We start from the raw sequence: 18,052 nt of genomic DNA, 5'->3' as shown, positions 1-18,052 counted from the left end.
GGGCGCTGTGGGGGCGCGGCGCCGGAAGGAGCCGCCGCGACAGCGCGGAGCGTCCCGGGACCGGCCGCTGATGGCGGCGCCGCCGACTCCGTGTGCCCGTGGCGCTGCCGCCGCCGCCTGAGGCGCTCCCGCCGCCCCCGCGCCCGCCGCCATGACTGAGGAGCCGTACGAGAAGTTCCTGGCCCCCGAGGAACCGTGCCCGCTGCTCTCGCACCAGCACCCGCCGCGAGGCGGCAGCTTAAGCCTGAGCGAGGAGGGCTGTCTGGACGTCAGCGATTTCGGCTGCCAGCTCTCCTCCTGCCACCGCACCGACCCTCTGCACCGCTTCCACTCCAACAGGTCCGCTCGGCGGGTCGGGGCTGAGGCGCCGGGGCGGGCGGCGCGGCGGTCGGGGCCGCCCCTGACAGGGCCGCGCATCCTTCCCCTGCCCCTGCCCGGGACGAGCCGGGAGTGGCCGGGCTGCCGGTGCCACGCGTGTCCCGAGGGCTTACCCTTCCCTTCGGCTTAGTCTGCGTTCGGCTCGTCACCTTGCACTTGACAGTGTGAGCCGGGTCGGTTTTTTAAGACGTGTTTTTCATGGAATCACAGAATGGTTTCGGTTGGAAGGGACCCTAAAGGTTATTTAGTTTCATCTCCCATGCCCTGGGCAGGGAGGCCTTCCACTAGGATCAGGTTGCTCCTAGCCTCATTCCGAGTTTCTTATCTTTGAGATTTTGAATTTTTGAGGGATGTAGGCAGCTACAAAATGGTGTGTTTATAAGACTTAAAGGCAGGCCTTGCATGGACACCAGGTAGAGCTTTGGAGATTCAGAATGAGTTTCTGCTGACTCCGGCAGAAACATTTCCACCCCATGCTACTAATTAAGGGCAAGTTAGTCTGTCTGTAATTTGTAGAAAAGGGTCTACTCCATAAGTGAAAATGCACCTCTGCAAAGAAATTTTCATGAATTTGTATGAAGTCATGGAAATTGCACTTTAAAAGTATCATTAACAAGAGCAAACTCTTAATTATACGTTCTTAAATGATTCAGCATGAAGAACCTTGATCAAACATGATACGCTTTCATAATATAGTTTTTAAGTCATAAAACATGAGCAGTAAGATATATTCTTAGAATATCTGTCACCAAATTTGCATTTAATTAATTTTGTACGTTTCTCTTTGTGTTGCCTTCCCAAGTGTGTTGCTCAGGTTTGCTCATTTTATAAGCCCACGTTTGTAAGCCGGGCATGTCAAGTGGTTGTTTGATTTCTCTGGAAAAGGACATGCCTTGTCTTGCACTGATTAAGCCATTGCAGATGTGCAGCTCAATCCGTGGTGTTCACATAAGGCGTGTTTCTTTTTTTTTAAACTCAGGAATAATTTTAATATAGTTCCCCTTTGTTGTTAATCTGGTTCACCCCAGGGACCACAGCAGCCCCACAGCAATGAGAAGGTGACGCTGACTGCCTGTACCTGGAGTATCTGTGTGGTTTGTTGGTGCTAGATCCACTGTACCTCACCCTTTGTTTTGCTATGTCTGGAAACTTTGTCCACTCTGTCCTTCCTTTCATTGTTATTTCGTGGATTCTGAGTCTGTATTCATGTTAAATAACGTGCTGTGCCACCACAGTCTTCTTCTGCTGATTACCACTGGATTCGCCTGCCCACAGGAGTCGGTGTACCAGCAAAGCACTGCACATCTATAAGGGATGCAGAATGGGAGGCAGGGCAAGAACTCCTGAATCTGCTACAAGGACAGTTTTGGAAATGTCTTTAACATTGGATAAACTCACATCTGGCCAAGTAGATGTGGGAGTGAATCCATCACAAACATATTTAACCAGCCTGTTATGCAGCTTAATGAGATTGAGGACCAGCCTTTGTGGTGATAGGATTGCTCAGCTGAATAGAAGAGTGTTTCTCTAGTTAGCCAGGCTGAAGTGGACAGGCTGTTGGAACAGGAGTTGGTTGTGTGGATTTGCGTGGTGCATTTTAGAAGTCCTTTTTAAATTGTTTTTGGCCATATTGCAGTGTTATGCTGACTCATATTTGTCTCGACCTACTTTTCTCCAATATGTAAAATAAGTCCAGATACGGAGACTTATTTCAGGAGTTTGTTGCATTCTGGTTTACTCTCATTAGAGTAAAAAAAAATCTGTTCTGTGAAAATTGAGCTCTCAATAGCTTTCCTTTAGCAACAACTTCAAGTAGCTTTGTAATGAAATAATGAGATGAAAAAAGTGTTTAGTTTTGACAGGGTATCATTTTCACACAGGTCACTTCCCTATCCTGCACTGTCTCATTAGCATGACAATAGCATGTCCAATGTTTTTGATATTCAGAGTTGAGAATAAGAGATCCATAATGTGTTTCCTTATTAAGCCTTAATTTTGTGGGGGTCTATCAAGCTGAAATTTCTTTTTGACTTCTATTTGTTCTGAAGTCAAATTGATTAATTATTTAGTTCTGTTTATTCCAGTTTATATGGAAGTTTAAATATTACAATATATGGAAAATTTTATTTCCAGATCAGTGTGTTTTAATAACCTAACCAGCAGGAAAAGAGGGCAGTTTCCATACTACAGGAGTTATTACTCTGGTAGAAACTGATAATATAGCAAAATAAAGGTGTAATTATACTAACTGTATATGGATTTTTGCCTTGATGTTTGTAACACTGTTCCCTTTGGTGTTGTTTATGTACCTTTAAAAATATTTTGAAATTCTTTTAGAATACTTCACTTTACATAATTATGACTTATTTCAATAAAATCAGTGTATAGTATCACTGACTAGCAAAGTGGAGGAAGTTTTACAAGGCTTAAAGGAATTTCTTAGGGCACATGATGCCAAAATTTGCTGCTCTCTAATTGTGTTGTCCTGTTTTGCAGGTGGAACTTGACATCTTGTGGGACGAGTGTGGCCAGCTCGGAGTGCAGCGAGGAGCTATTCTCATCGGTGTCAGTGGGGGATCAGGATGATTGTTACTCTCTGCTGGATGACCAGGAGTTCACCTCTTTTGATCTGTTCCCTGAGGGCAGTGTCTGCAGTGATGTCTCCTCTTCTATCAGCACATATTGGGATTGGTCAGATAGTGAGTTTGAGTGGCAGGTAAACTGGTTTCCGCTGGAAATGTAAAATTTTTTGTAGACTATTGCATGCTATTTAGCTGTAGTTGAGAAGTAATAGCATAGAATATCCTGAGTTGGAAGGGACCCATGAGGATCACTGAAGTCCAGCTCCTGCACAGGACAAGCCAAGGAATTACACCCTGTGTCTGAAAGCATTGCCCAAACAGTCCTTGAGCTCTTGTCCAGCTTGGTGCTCTGACCACTGCCCTGGGGAGCTTGTTCAGTTCCTGGCCAGCCTGTGGGGCAAGAACCTTTTCCTGATACCTAACCTTAACTTTCCCTGGCCTAGCATCCTGCTGTTCCCTTGTGTCCTGTAGCTAGTCACCGGAGAGGAGACCTCAGTGCCTTCCCCTCTTCTTCCTCTCTTGAGAAAGCTGTAGATAGCTATGAAGTCTCCCCCCCTCTTCTGAACAAATCAAGTGACCTCAGCACTTGTTTCTTTGTAACTACTGAACATAGGAGAGCATATCTGAATCTTGAATGATAGAAAAAATGTTTTATTTCATTTTATTTTATTCCAACCTCCTTAATCAGGAGGAGAGACTGAAAGTCAGCTCTCCAAAGAAGGACGCTTGCGTATTACGGTAATTTGGTTTTAGGGACCAGCATATGTTTCTTGTAGCCATGAGCTTAGACTCTTTGTACTGATCTGCCCTGCTAATGAAATCTGGTTATAGATATCTAGTCCTACTGAAACTTTCCAGGTAAAGCATGCCAACTCATGCCATAGCTTATTTCTATCCTATTTTTTTATATGCCAGTGAGAGTACAGAGCTCATTTTGTCTCACCAGAACGGGGAGGTGAATCACATCCTTTTCCCTAGTCTGTGCTATCCTTATTGAGTGTTTCTAGTTTGTGATAGTCCTCCCTTCTCAGCAGTTTTTCAAATATTATATACATTTTTAATATATTATAGACCTAAATTGACTTTTTATATTAAAGACTTAAATCAACTATGAATGTAGGCATAACTTTGAAATAGGCGACATAGGGCTTCAGAATTTATTGGGGAATACTTTAAGATTTTGTCATAAAGCTTAGTCAGAGTATGTAGAGAGTCTTCTAAGGACAGCACAAGAACTGGAAACTGATTTCAAGAAAGCTCAGTTTCTGTTCCAGGAGATGCAGGTGAACTTGAGATGTGTACTGAGATCAGCTTTGTATTTCTGACTGGTTTTATCCAGCTGCTGGTCTCAATGTATGTTACATCACTGAAGTTACAAGTGTGTGTGTATAATGCAGCCTGTAGGAACAGCTCAGGCTGTTGGATCCCAAAGATTCAGAGCTTCACTGAGTTATGAAACTTCAGTTGACTGATAAACTTGGCAATTGTTTTGAAAAGAAGCCATTTCCTATGCCATAGTGAGCTGGCAGTATGTTTGATTGGTAACTAGCTTTTTTATTACTCTTTGTTTTTTAAAACAAGCTGGTCTTAAGAGACGTAATTGATTTGATTTGTAGGATTTTGGAAAGACTTTTTTGTAGCTCTGCATGATGTTATCTGGCAGAATCTGAGCGCAAGTAATCCAACTGTCTCACTTTAACTGGAAGTGCAGAAATCACATATCAGTTGTACAAATGAAGCTAGCTGAAGTTCTCAGTTGCTTCCAGTCAAATAACAGTGATTTTAATTGAATTGTCTCGTGTAATTATGGAGAACATTAGGAATTTCAGACCTACTTTAAAATTACCTTCCTTAAACTAGACTTATGCTCCAAAATGGGAGGTTTAAATTGAGTTTTGGATTGTAATGGACAATTTCCACTGATGGAGAACGGAAATAGTTGAAATGTGACTTCAATCTGCTGTTTTCTTCAACACAAATTTTTTAAAAGAGGCTTGATAAGTACAGAGTAGTGTGGATTGAGTTTCGGGCACATGCTGTTTGTGGGAAGATTTAAGGGAGTGTTTCAGGTTTATGAGTAATTAGAAAGAGTTTGTTAAAGAACAGAGATAATCGATGCTTTAATAATTTGATGGTATGTTTAGAATTGTTAATAGTGTTAGAATGATTTACTCTCTGCCTACTCTATTCTAAAGCTTTCTTATTCCTTTTGCATGTTACAAGTTGCCTGGCAGCGACATTACAAGTGGGAGTGATGTGCTTTCTGATGTTATACCGAGTATTCCAAGCTCTCCCTGTCTGCTTCCCAAAAAGAAGAACAAGCATAGGAATCTTGATGAACTTCCATGGAGTGCAATGACAAATGATGAACAGGTGACTTTTTTCCTATGTGAGAACTTCACTGTACAGAAGAACTTCCAATTAAAAGACACAACTTAAAGGCCATCCTGTTTGCTGTAGGTGTAAATGCAGACCTGTTTAAGAATCACTATTTGATTCTTAAACTAAATCTTTCCTTTGCATCTGTGACAGGTGGTTTAATACCTGCTCAAGTTTTCACCCTAAGTTTTTAAGGCTAGAACCATGATATTTATGCATGTTTTATTCTGTTGGTTCTTTCTTTTTTCTGTTTCTCATTTAGAATCAATAATGCTTCAAAATGACCTGCCTTTCTTTCGGTCCTAGGTTGAATATATTGAATATCTGAGTCGCAAAGTCAGTACAGAGATGGGCCTTCGAGAGCAACTTGATATTATTAAAATTATTGATCCTACTGCTCAGATCTCACCTACAGATAGTGAATTCATTATTGAATTGAACTGTCTCACAGATGAAAAACTGAAACAGGTGAGTTAAGGTTTGTACATTTGACTTTAGGCTTTCAGCATCTGATTATGTCTTGCAAAATCTTGTGGACTTGTGATCAATTTTTATGCATAATCATTAGATGTAGAGAGAGATACTAGAGCACAATACTGTCAGTGACAGGAAACACAATACTGTCAGTGACAGGAAACGCAGTCCAAAAGCGTATTGTATATATTAAACCTTTACATAAAAGACTGGTTGTATATTCTCACTTTGTATTGAGCCAGAGCTGGTGAGTATGTAATGAGTTATGTTGTGGACTTGGTGTTGCTTATTGCACTGTACTTCCACTTCATGACCATCAGCTAGCTGAGAGTCTTCATTTGCTCACTGAAAGCAAACTAGCATTTAAAAGATTGGAATTCACTGGGGAAGACCATACATTTCATATACAAAGGGATAGAGAATAATGCATTTTAAAGATGTTACAAGATGCAGATTATAACCAAGAAGGGTGCCCGGCTGATAGGGTAGGTACATCCTACTGTCTTCTCCATCACTGAATTACTGAGATGTGTTTTTGGGAAGAGATGCAGTGTCCAAACAATCTGAACTCCTCAGTGTTGCACTGATAATAATGAAGTTGAAATTGGAAGACGTTCACTACTTTCATGGGCTTGGTCCGTTTAATATTGTAAGCATTTTGTGTCACCTTAAAGTAGAATAGTGCTTCTTTATTTACACACGCTTTTGTTTGAGTGTTCCTAGCAAAACGAAGGGGTTTTGCATTAGGTAAACAACTAAGGTACATTAGGTAAACAACTAAGTTCAGTTTACCTTGTCGGATACTCCTGTTTGATGTTAAAAGAAAAACATATTGTTACATAGTCACAAACCTGACAGGCAGAAGAGACAAGAATCCCCCCAGCCCTTGCTACTTATTTTTCTTCCTTCCAGAGTGAAATGTCACAAATGTTAACTTAGTTCTCTGGGTGACTCCAGATCGCTTGGGATTTAAGCAGTCATAGGAAAATGTTTTAAAAGCCTATCTGAACTGACCCAATAACTTCATCATTATTAATAGGCAGATTGTGTTTTTTCCGTGAGAAGGAATATCTCAGTGCAGCATTTATCAAGCTATAGTAATTTTTCTGCCTCTGTTCTAAAGGTGAGAAACTATATCAAGGAACACGGACCTCGCCAGCGGTCTGCAAGGGAGGGCTGGAAGAGGAGCAGCTACAGCTGTGCCAGTACTAGTGGTGTGAGTGGTGCCAGTGCCAGCAGCAGTAGTGCCAGCATGGTCAGCTCAGCAAGCAGCAGTGGCTCCAGCGTTACCAACTCCACTTCAAACTCCAGTGCCAACATGAGTCGAGCGCACAGCGACAGCAATTTGTCCACAAGTGCTGCAGAAAGAATCCGGGATTCAAAAGTAACGTTTATAATTATGTTTATCTGTATTAAGTAAGCTGTATTAACTCCTGAAGCTGGCTCATGGGGTCTTACCTGGGATGTTTGTTTTGAAGGAACAGAGCAACTGAGTTACCTAGCTAAACCAATGATGATAAGGAGTTTAAACTTGGGCTCTTCCCATCTAACTGAAAGCCTGATGTTTGTGTGTAGTAGACATTCTAATTTCTTTTGTTTAGGATAAGTTGAGTAGGCTTGAATAAGGGCTTATGCATCTAACTTCAAAAAATTCTTCAAAAGTGATCACTCTAATCAAGGCATAATTTCTGGGTAGTAGAGACAGTCTTGATTGTTTCTGGGTTTTTTCTTCACCTAGAAGTTTCATCAGGCTTTTTTTAGTCTTCTTTATTTTTTGAGCATGTCTCATGAGATTCCTGGGTGAGAAGGGACCCTCTGAAGCATGTTTCATTTAAAGTAGTACTATGGCACTCCTGTCTCTATAATTTTAATTTTAGCTGTGAAGGAGAGGAGCAGTTCTTTCTTGCTCTTCAGCATCTTGGGTTTGTTAATGTAATACTGTAACATTTCTCCAGCAATATAGATTCCTCTAATCAAAGACTTGACTATGCAACATCACAGGGTAGTGTTGTGCCTCATAATTCAGTTGTGGTAAATGGTGTTGATATTTTGATATTAGGCATGATCACCTCTGAAAATTTGTATTAGTTATTTTTCAGAGCAGATGTTGTTTTTGAGGTTAATTTATATTGGTAGCTTTAGAGGTGGTTTTTTTTCCTAATTTACAGAATGAAATCTTATGTTTTGTCTCTTCTGTATTTTGACAGAAACGTTCCAAGCAACGGAAACTCCAGCAAAAGGCCATACGGAAGAGACAGCTGAAAGAACAAAGACAAGCTCGTAAGGAAAGACTGAGTGGATTATTTCTTAATGAAGAAGTGCTGTCTTTAAAAGTGACTGAGGAGGACCATGAAGGAGATGTGGATGTTTTAATGTGACAGGGGTGAATTTATCAGTGTTCTTTCTAAGCCTTAAATGTATTACCCTTGTTGTTTACATATATTTCTTGACCAAATTTTGCTTAGTATTCACAATACAACCCAGATCTTTCCTAAAGTGTAATTTTGGTAAGAAGGTCTAAGTATTGAGTAACTTCAGTTTTTTGAGACCAATTTTGCAACAAAGAATTCAGAAACTTATCTGTCTTCTGAAAAGCTGCTGAATAGATATGACTTTGAGGAAATCTGAACTTACCTAACATGCTTACTTACTTGCATGTAAGTCTAGGGGTGCTTTTGAATGACACAAAGCATGCATTACTACGCTTCAGCTTTTTTATTTTTTTTCCAACTTAGAGTTAGTATTACACTTGATTTTTTTTTGTCTTCCTTTCCCGTTGTTAGGAAGATTGTTTAGCATGAGGAAAAATCTTTTGCTCTATCGGGCTTTGTTCAGTCTTGCTCTTGATTTGTACAAAATCAAATTACTGTTAATACTTTTCTAAAAGTTGTGATTTAACTCAAACTACACAGAAAACAAGAAGCAGGACATCTAATGCAGAGAATCTGTAATACAAATACTACCTAAAGTAGTTCTTAGGAACCAAATAAAATACAAAAAAGCACCTCAAAATAATTGCAGGCTTAGTCTTCAGAAGGTTATTTTGCTGCTCAGTGTCTTACGATGGTTACTAATGGTTCACCGGTACATCCCTAGTATTTCTGTGAAAAAATTCCAATAAAAACACATTTATCATTGAAAATATACTAATCTGCAGTTAAGTGGTCTAGGGCACTACTTAAAATAGTTAAAGAATCTACTGGAAACCAAGTGCAAACAAATGGCACACAACATATTTAGGCATGCTTCTGGAGAAGTGGTTTTCTTCCCCAGAAGTGAATCTAAATAGATTCATATTGTTGTCAGGAGAACTTAATTAATGCAGCTGTACTTTTTAAATTGTATGTTTAGCTGAGGTTGTCTTCTGTGTGGGTTGTTACACCATGACATGTATTAGAATTCTCCTTTTGTTTTCTATCAGCTTTTGAAATTTATCATTATAAGAAAATTATGTAAAATTGAGGCTTTCAGGTTGGGAAGTAGTAGTAGTTTCAACCTTTTTCTTAATTCTGACAATCTTCAAGCTGATTTTAAGTCTTTATCTTGGAACTGCCCTTACAGAACTCTTTCCTCCCATGGTTGAGATAAAAAGCATAGTTCTAAATTTTAATATAAAATACAAAAGTTTATAAAAGTGTTTTCATTTCTGAGTTTAGGAAATAATTTTTAGTTATGTTGATGTCCATTACTTTAATTTTGCTCGTGAATTAAGGAGTTTGACAGTTTAGTGTGGCCACAGGTGTCTCTAATTGTAGGATATAACCCAATCCTGCAAAATGCATGATCAGCTTTAGGACTACTGACATTAATGTTCCATGTCCTGCACAGACTTATTAGCCCTGATAGCTGAAGTATTTTTCTTTCAGAAGTGGTGCTCCTTTTATTCTCAAAATAAGCTGACCACTAAATTATCTGAACAATGGCCTCTGAAAGGGTTTTGATAAGAAATAGATGAGGTCCATAGTCAAACAAATATGTTTAAACTTAGTGCTGCTCTACAGCAGATGTCCAGGCTTGGCCACTGACTGACTAAAAAGCCAAGTAATGTCATTTTAAGCTCATGTTAGCTATCCCATATGGCCAGTTACTTGTCCACTAACCACAAGTGACTGTGACCTGTCAGTATTTGCTTGTACTGCACTGTTGCTGGTTGATGCCTGCCTCCTGTATAATGAATACTGAGAACTTCTTAACACTATACACTTTACTGAGAATTTAGATTGGCTTCAAACTGGAGCTTCTTTTAAATATCTTGTATGGAAGATAAAATTTAATTGCTGTCAATTTGGCAAATTTCAGGATGTGGTTGTTAAACTCTTCCACGGTAATGGTTGAATTCATCATGAAATACTTCACCATGTGTACACTGTCAGTACAACCTTTATTTTGTGCAGTGACTTTGAAATGTAATTGAATTTTTTTTCTGAAGAAAAATGCACACTTTGTACTGTAGAGAATTGAAACTCTGAAGTGAACTGTAAGAAAGGTGCAATATCTCAGTGAGGTGGAGCATGAAAACGTGTCACTTTATTCTGTTTCAGCACTATTCAGAGTTTAAAAAGCCTCAGGGTTTTGTTGAGAGAAGACCCCATCATTTTGATGAGGTACAGTTCATTCTTGTCACCTGTCTGCTAGCTTCCAGAGATCATGAAGTGAGGGAGGATGGTATTTCCTTCATAATGTGAGCGTGTAAGTATGAATTATTCTAAGTGATTAGATGGGTCCAGCTGCTCATCTGTTACATGGGACTAAAAGGTCCTGCGTGCCAGAATAGCTGATTGTGCTGTGTTGTCTTGAGCAGGTCTTCACTCATGTGTTGTGACAGTTAAAATGACAGAAGAGAGTGGATTTTCAGGGATTCCCTGCTAATAATTTATAGCTCTGTAATCTCATAGATCCAGGCTGCTCATAAGAATACAAAGAATACAAAACTGTGAATGTTCTGGTAAGAATGCAGAATTAACATCTTGCTCACCTTGAATGTTCTTTGCCAAGTACTCAGAGATACAATGTTGTCTTTTCCTGATCGCAGAGAATCAGGCCTGAAGTGGCTGTGGCATTCAAGAGTTCTCCCATACTTCTACACATTTGAGTTTCTTTTCCTTTTGCTTTCTCTCATCATCTGTAGTTCCAGTGACATGCTTGTTTTGTGGTGAGCAGAGGCTTTTTGTCAGATTCATGTTTTTCCCTGCAGCATGCACAGTGCTTACTCAGGAGGACCCCATCCATGGCAGTTTTAAAAGACATGTAAATGTGGCACTTAGAGACGGTTTAGTGGTGGGCAGTGTTAGATTCAGGGCTGGCGTTGATGATCTTGAAAGGACTTTTCCAATCTAAACCAGTGAATTTCTGTGAAATACCTGTGGTAATTGTCAAACAGTTATAATGTCAGTGAAATCTGGTCTTGCCGGATTTAAGTTTTGGCCATTGCGGCTACAGGTGTAATTGCTGGGTTCTGATGAAGAAGAGTAACAGACCACTAAAATAATGGATCTTTATTGTGTTTTTTTCTTAGAAAAATAAATCCCTGCTTTTTATTGATAGAGAAAAAGTATCAAGCTTAAAAGCAACACAGAGACACACAGGAAAAAGCTCACAGTTACATGGCTTCATTGGTACCAAAACTGTCTGTAGGAACTTTATACCCACTGCAATGTGAATATAATAAATTTACACTCTGTAACAATAACAGTTTGCTTCCATGGTAACTTTTTCTCTAAAAAGGCTTAGAAGGAGCACTGAAATTCTGATTGCAATAGGACTGTAAACAAGAGAGAACATTATTTTCTAATATGGTTTTAAATATGTCAAAGTAAACTGCCTGACAAACTTGGCTGACTTCTGTGTATCTAATATAATCTTTGGTTAAAATACCTATTTTTTATTTTAATCTGGAAAGCTGGTAAAAAGATGGTTACAATGTCCTCAGTATGGGATGCTTACTCAGAAGAGCAGGAGAAGTCTTTGCAAGACTTTCCTGGGCTCAAATTCTAGTTCTCATATTGTGGTTTGAAACCTGTGAAGCTCATTCTCTGGGGAGAAAACAAACCAACCAGCCTGCTTGAACTTACATGCATTTACATCAGAGTGCATACACAATACAGAATGATAAAAATGGCAATATTTACTGTTCATCTATGCTGAATGGCTTGAAGCCATTTCTTTTCTCCTAACACTCTTTCAACTTTGAAATCAGTTGATGCATTGGTCTATAAATATTAATAAACCTGACTGTTTGGGGAGATTTTAAAGTTCATTCATATGAGCCAGATTTTCATGGCAAATGTTGTTAGATTTATTGGTTTAATGTTCTTAAGCTTACTAATCTTGCAGTTCTTGGGCACAGAAAAGTAGGCAGTTGTACATTTAAGGATTGCAAAGATTAGTTTATTAATATATCAATGGCAAATCTAAGTAATATTCAAAGTTTGTCTATTTTGACTTAACTCTGATGAATCATCTTTGCATTCTCTCTCATCTGGCTAACTTTAAAACATTTCCAAATGACAAATAAATTGTTCAGTGTAAAAAAATTGTAATATTGAAGCCTTGAATATAGTTGATAACCAAAGCAAGGGGAAGGTGGGGGGTTTGAATTTTTTTTTTCTTTTTGTTGGGGAAGAGATAAGGGTATAGATTAGAGTACATGGTATTGCTTAAATTGAGGGTTTTTTTCCCCAGATTCTCTGCTAATTGTATTGCTAAAATGCACTTTTGTATAGAAAACCATTCTCTGTACATTCTGTATCTACTTAACACAATGTTTATAGAGATTTTTCTGAAGTTGTGAAGGATTTACTGAAAGCTCTGATGCTGTTGAATTCAAGTTTTCATTGTATTTGAAAATAGTTATGTGCATATTGAAGTACAGATTGGAATTAAAATTAATGATACAGCAAAGGTTCTTATGAAATGATGTGGTATCTTCTTCATAGGGGGATTTGTATACGGGACCTGCAGAGTCACTCTTCAGGCAGAAAATACAAATAACATAGCACATCTTAACTGTTCCTGATGTCAGAAAGCAAATTGGTCCCCCCTAAGCTAAAGGGGTTTGTTAACCACAAAATCTGACAAGAATTGTTTCATAGGGAGGAAATTAATTGTTGTGAATTGTATAACCCAAGGTCATGTACTTAAGCTGTCTGTCCTTTGTTTTGATTCCTGTGCCAGAGGTACTTTTTTACCATATGCTCAGCACCAGCAAGGACACAGTGGTCTTTGAACAGGCAAGAGTGAGGACACTTGCCAGCTTGTGTAAGTTGTGTCTCTGAAAAAAATTTACCTTCTGCAATACTGAAGTTTGAAGTGTAATATTGCAAAAACTCCCTTTTCCTCTTGGAATCCAACAAAAAAAAAATCCTGAAAACCTGAGAAGAGGATAGCTGGCATAGGGATATATTCCTCAGCATGCAGAATGTTTCCTGCAGCATCTTAGGGATCTAAAACGGCCTTCTTTGTCTTGGCTATAGCTCATCAAACACTTCTGGGAGTTGATTCTCATCAAACACTGACAGAAGTTAAAACTGACCAAGTGTTGCTATCCCAGTTTCTGTAGATGTCAAGTGACGGGTGAAAAATGCTGCATATCACAGCAAGTCTTGTCAAACTGTGAGAGATCTTTAATTGCTGTGGACAGAAGTGTGGAAGCTCTTGCTCCTGTGGTGCTATGCCTACCTGAGCAGCCTGCTTGTGTGGGATTTTTTTTGTTTTCACCCAAAGGTGAGTGACAGTGTGGAATGTTTTGCAACAAAAAACAAATTGAAATGTTTCCAAGGGCCTTGACCCATTGGGATGTTCGCTTTTTGTAAGGGCTGATGTTTCTTTGGATAGCACCCAGAAGCTGCAGGGAAACTGGTGCTTACACTTTCCAGGAGTTTTCCCAGTCTGTCCTGTTGCAGCTGTTCATTATCAAGGTGCCAGTTGCACGGGTGAGTCTGATCTCCTGGCCTGTCACAAGGGTTACATGGGCACAACCAATAATGTTATGAATCTCTTATTAGCCATCCTGAAAGTGTAGCCAGTTTCACTGCATTGATGGCCAAACACTATTGAGGCACAAGCTGAATGGAGATTTCCACACTAGCGGAACAAATTGATAAGCTTGCTTTACTTAGTTGAAAGGTGTCATTGGCCTGCTGTCCTCAACCCACTCTTACTATACTGGCCTGAATTGTGCACTTCATTCAAACATTTTCCAGTACAACGTTAGTTACAGTTTGGTCTTCTGAGATCCTTTCTATGTGTTCCTAAAGATCCCCTGCTCTACTAGGTAGAAAACATTTTTTTCACCTTCTAGAACGTTCATCCATCGTGAATTGTTTGTGTAGTGCTGAAATCAAATTTAAATCCAAATCCACATTTCTGTTCTGAAATCTCATTTAGTGCTCTTTCCTCCATGCTGCAGTGGCTTACACCTGGCAGCATCACTGGTGTAAGAACTTACTTCTGATAATGTAGAACGCATTCCTGAAGCTAAAGCATGATAATTCATCGTGGCATTAGAATTCTTCTGATCGTACTTCAGTGTGGAAGCAACTGCAGTATTCCTACAAACTTTCTCGAAGAAGGAGGATTTTTTGCAGTAGTGATAGTGTGGCAGTGTGACAGCGTTGTGCTGATTCTCATGACGGGTACCTCGGCCCCTCTGTTGTCACCAGGGGGAGCACTGTGGTCATTTACTGGATTTTAAACCAGGGCTGACGACGTTGCTTTGCTGCAAACACTTGCCTTTATTCTGTTACATCTTGTTAAAAGATGTTAGGGGGATTTGCTTCTCTTCTTATGCTATTTTTGAAGTAGGGGTGTTTCTGCTAAGGGTCAGTTTTACAGTAATAACATTTCCAGTGACTTAAGGGAAAAGTTACCTTTTTCTGTTCATGGTGGTTGCTAATTCTTGCCTGGTCCTGCTTGTTGCAACTGAAAGGTGGAAGTACACTCCTGTTTAGTGTTATGCATGCACTGCATTGCTTTTGTATTTCCTGATTTCTGTTTTGAATTCAGACTTCTTCACTGGGGGCTGAGAATTTTGCAGTTAAAAATATTAGGTGCTGATAGAAAACAAGCAGCCAGCTTGTAATGTGCTGAGTCTCATAATGTACATAGCTGTCTGTCCTTCCGAGGTAGTGCTGAAAAGATGTAGCTTGACTAGCTTGACTTTTTTACAAAATAATAACTTCAGAATGGAGCTTCCTTTGGAGCAAAAGAAAGTACTGCTTTAAAGGGAACTGTTCTGTAGTGTTTCTTTTTCTCTCTTTGCACATCTGACAATTATTGCTACCTTTAAAAAGCTTACTAATACATATGAGTGCAGAGAACATGTGAAGAGTTGTCCCTGATATCTTGGTTCATTCTTTGAAGTCAAGCTTTTCATGGTTCTGTGCAGAACTAGGAGGGCTTTGAGCACTTGTATGTTGTTGCAGAGCCATCCTCTGTTATGTCAGTAGCTATCATAAAAACAGTAGCAGAATCTAAAGTCTTCCCTAGGATATTCCCCCTAGGGAAGATGTGTGCCCAAATAATCTTGAAAGGAGGAAACAAAGTTTTAAATCATAATCACAGAGTAAAGAGATTTAAGATGTGACAAATAGCTGTTTATATCTACATAGTTTTTCTTGACACCTAGTTCCTGTGTATACTTCCTGAGAACAGTAAGCTCATGACAGTTCATTGCAGGAGTTGCTGAAAACATAGTTTTAGTTCATTATAGACCATTCTTGTTATTTAGGTAATTCTAATTTCATGGAATTTGTTTCCTTTCTGAGTGATTTAAAAGTTGATTTAGTCCTTGCTTTCTTTGTTCAGTGTAGAAATAAATAATTAGTCACAGGGTTTTGTTTTTAATGTTTCACATTACTTTCCAATGTGCCTAGTAGAAGCACAGGAAGAGCTAAAATCCATTCATTTTAATAGCAGGTCAATTTTTAGGTGTGGACAGCATCTAAACATAGTTTAGATCATTATGTAGGTTTCATGTCTCCTGAGTTCCAGTGATATTTAAACATACAGTGCACCAGTTATAATCTTGAGGAACACTGGAAGTATACAAGAACTGTGATGATGGGCATATACTCTGAGCAATAAATGCTCCTCATGCAGGGCAGGTTTGTGCATATCCAGAGATTTTGTTCTTGATCTTGTTCCAAAGCCGGAGCACAGTGGTGTGTTCACTACCTGGCTGGTGCTTTCTGGCAAGAGCAGTGTCAGCTGCTTAGCAGTTACTATAAATTCTTTTTGCTTAGTATCTCACAACTCCTAGGTGGTTCTACTTGGCAACTCCTCTCTGCTCTTCTAGAACATAGACCAGTTGGGGGATCTCTGTATCCCATCTTTTTGTTACTGCTGAATGAAGCAAAAACATTGTGTGTTAGGAGAGTCTAAAAACTTGTGATTATGGTGCTAAGTGACTTTCACCACACATTCAGAAATGTATTTATTATATTCAGCTAATTATTCCCTGCTGAAAGTATAATTGAACACTAAAGTTCATCAAATTGTCATGTATTTATTTCCTGGTCTTTAAGTTACATTTGATATTCAGCCAGCTCTGCTTTGGAATAGTCCTTCTCAGGTAATACAGGGGACCAGGGCCTATCATGTCTAGGATTGGTAAAATCTTTTACTCTTGGTAGATAGAAATGATCACTTCAGTGACAATTTATATTGACTAATTTGGTAGACAGATAAAAACATGCATGAGTTTATGTGAGTATTTCATTTTATTAAATTCAAGGTAATGGAAAACGCACTATGTTGCTAGTCCTTTATGAAGTTAGAAAGAATATTTTTTTTCTGCTTGATTTTTAAATAAGGTGAGTTTATTTACCAAATAGATAGTATTCACAATGTGTGTTTGACTTATAAACATGTTGCTCCACAAATGCATGCACTTCCTCCTGAAACAATTTAGGTCATAAAACTGTTTGTAGAATTTACAAATGTTAGCCAAGCAAAAATGAAGCAGTCTAAAATCTTACCACAAACCCATTTGTGGACTGATAAAATGAGCGTAATTTATGGTTGAGATACCTTATTGGCATATGTATTAAAGTTTGGGGATATGTCTATTTTTCTTAGTATTGCATTAGCTGTAATTTGTATGTAATGCTTCAATTCATTTATATATTTGCACAACAGACTGTCAGATAAAAAAGTGCCAAAGTGTGTATAAGGAGGTCATCACTTTAGCTTAATTGCACACAAATTTCCTGCAGACTCTGATGCTTAAGACCAATAATGAGACTGCTACAGCTAGAATAAACGCATTAGCCTATAAATTTAGAGCTTCTACCTGCTTTGTGAAGGGAGAATCATCTCTAAATGAGCCTAGTAACATGGATTTGTGATTAATCATTTTACTTGGTGACTCATCTATGATCACAGTACAACAAAAATGTCATGTTTGCTTAGTGGCATTAGCACAATTTATCTTCTCAACATTCAGAGAATTGCCTTGTTGTCAATGTGGGACTGGGAATACAGCTGAGGAATACTTTCGTTAAAGGACTTCTGATGTCAATTTATCTAAAGCAGAGTATAAACAAGCAAACAAAAATTTTAGAACTTTTCCCTTCCTTGAAATTTAATTATTCTACTTGGTCAGGCCAAACCATTTGCAGTAATGATCTTGAATCTGTAAAGCAAAACTATTTTAACCTTGAAAACTGGTTTATTCAAATTGTCTCTGAATTTTTCTTTGCAAGGCCATCCCTGCAGGTTAACTCTGTTTTTGAGACAGTTTTGCTTTCCTTGTTGCAGAGTAAATCCTGCTCATTCCTAGAATGCCCAGGGCCCATGAACTTGTAGATGTCAGGTTTGTGTAGGTGTTCTCAAACTTGCTGGTTCTTGGCGAGGGGAAAGTCTTCCTTCCAACATTCCTCCACCCTGATTTCCTGAGTCAGAGATTCCTGAGGGTTGGTCTTGCCAGTGAGGAAAATGTGAAGGTGATAAAATGATTGACTTTGAGTATCAAATTGAGAAAAGCAACTTAACAACCTCAGAGGAAACTGGTTTAAAAAACAAAATGTACAACCAGCAGCTTTGGTGAGGATGGATTCACATCTGCCCTGTATTGCCTATTCAGTGTCTAAAAAGTCCAAATTAAATCTCTGCATTAGGAATTAGGTTAAAAAAAGATCATTAATACTTGCATGTATGCATAAATACAGCTGATCTCTGGTTATCCATTTACAGGTTCAGGATTTCTTGTGACTGTGGAAGCTGAAAGTTATCTTTAAAGG

The 18,052-nt window shown here is 38.9% G+C and overlaps 1 protein-coding gene across 1 annotated transcript; it reads left to right on the top strand.

Annotated features, from left to right (window-relative positions):
- Window positions 1-49: 49 nt before the first annotated feature.
- FAM199X (family with sequence similarity 199, X-linked) lies at window positions 50-12,713 on the top strand. Its single transcript, XM_066339825.1, has 6 exons — window positions 50-339; window positions 2,875-3,094; window positions 5,184-5,333; window positions 5,646-5,807; window positions 6,937-7,197; window positions 8,021-12,713. The coding sequence occupies exons 1-6, from the start codon at window positions 152-154 to the stop codon at window positions 8,189-8,191; spliced, it is 1,152 nt and encodes a 383-aa protein (XP_066195922.1). The 5' UTR covers window positions 50-151; the 3' UTR covers window positions 8,192-12,713.
- The last annotated feature ends 5,339 nt before the right edge of the window (window positions 12,714-18,052 follow it).

Source organism: Sylvia atricapilla, chromosome Z (genome assembly GCF_009819655.1).
Source record: "Sylvia atricapilla isolate bSylAtr1 chromosome Z, bSylAtr1.pri, whole genome shotgun sequence".
Classification (NCBI taxonomy): domain Eukaryota; kingdom Metazoa; phylum Chordata; class Aves; order Passeriformes; family Sylviidae; genus Sylvia; species Sylvia atricapilla.
Note: the sequence above shows the minus strand (reverse complement) of the source record. Positions and strands in the feature narration are given on the sequence as shown.

Bases quoted from the DNA above. Each gene is read 5' to 3' on its own strand.
- FAM199X (XM_066339825.1), top strand. From the start codon at position 152: ATGACTGAGGAGCCGTACGAGAAGTTCCTGGCCCCCGAGGAACCGTGC. The intron at 340-2,874 runs GTCCGCTCGGCG...CCTGTTTTGCAG, and splicing joins CACCGCTTCCACTCCAACAG to GTGGAACTTGACATCTTGTG. The intron at 3,095-5,183 runs GTAAACTGGTTT...GCATGTTACAAG, and splicing joins ATAGTGAGTTTGAGTGGCAG to TTGCCTGGCAGCGACATTAC.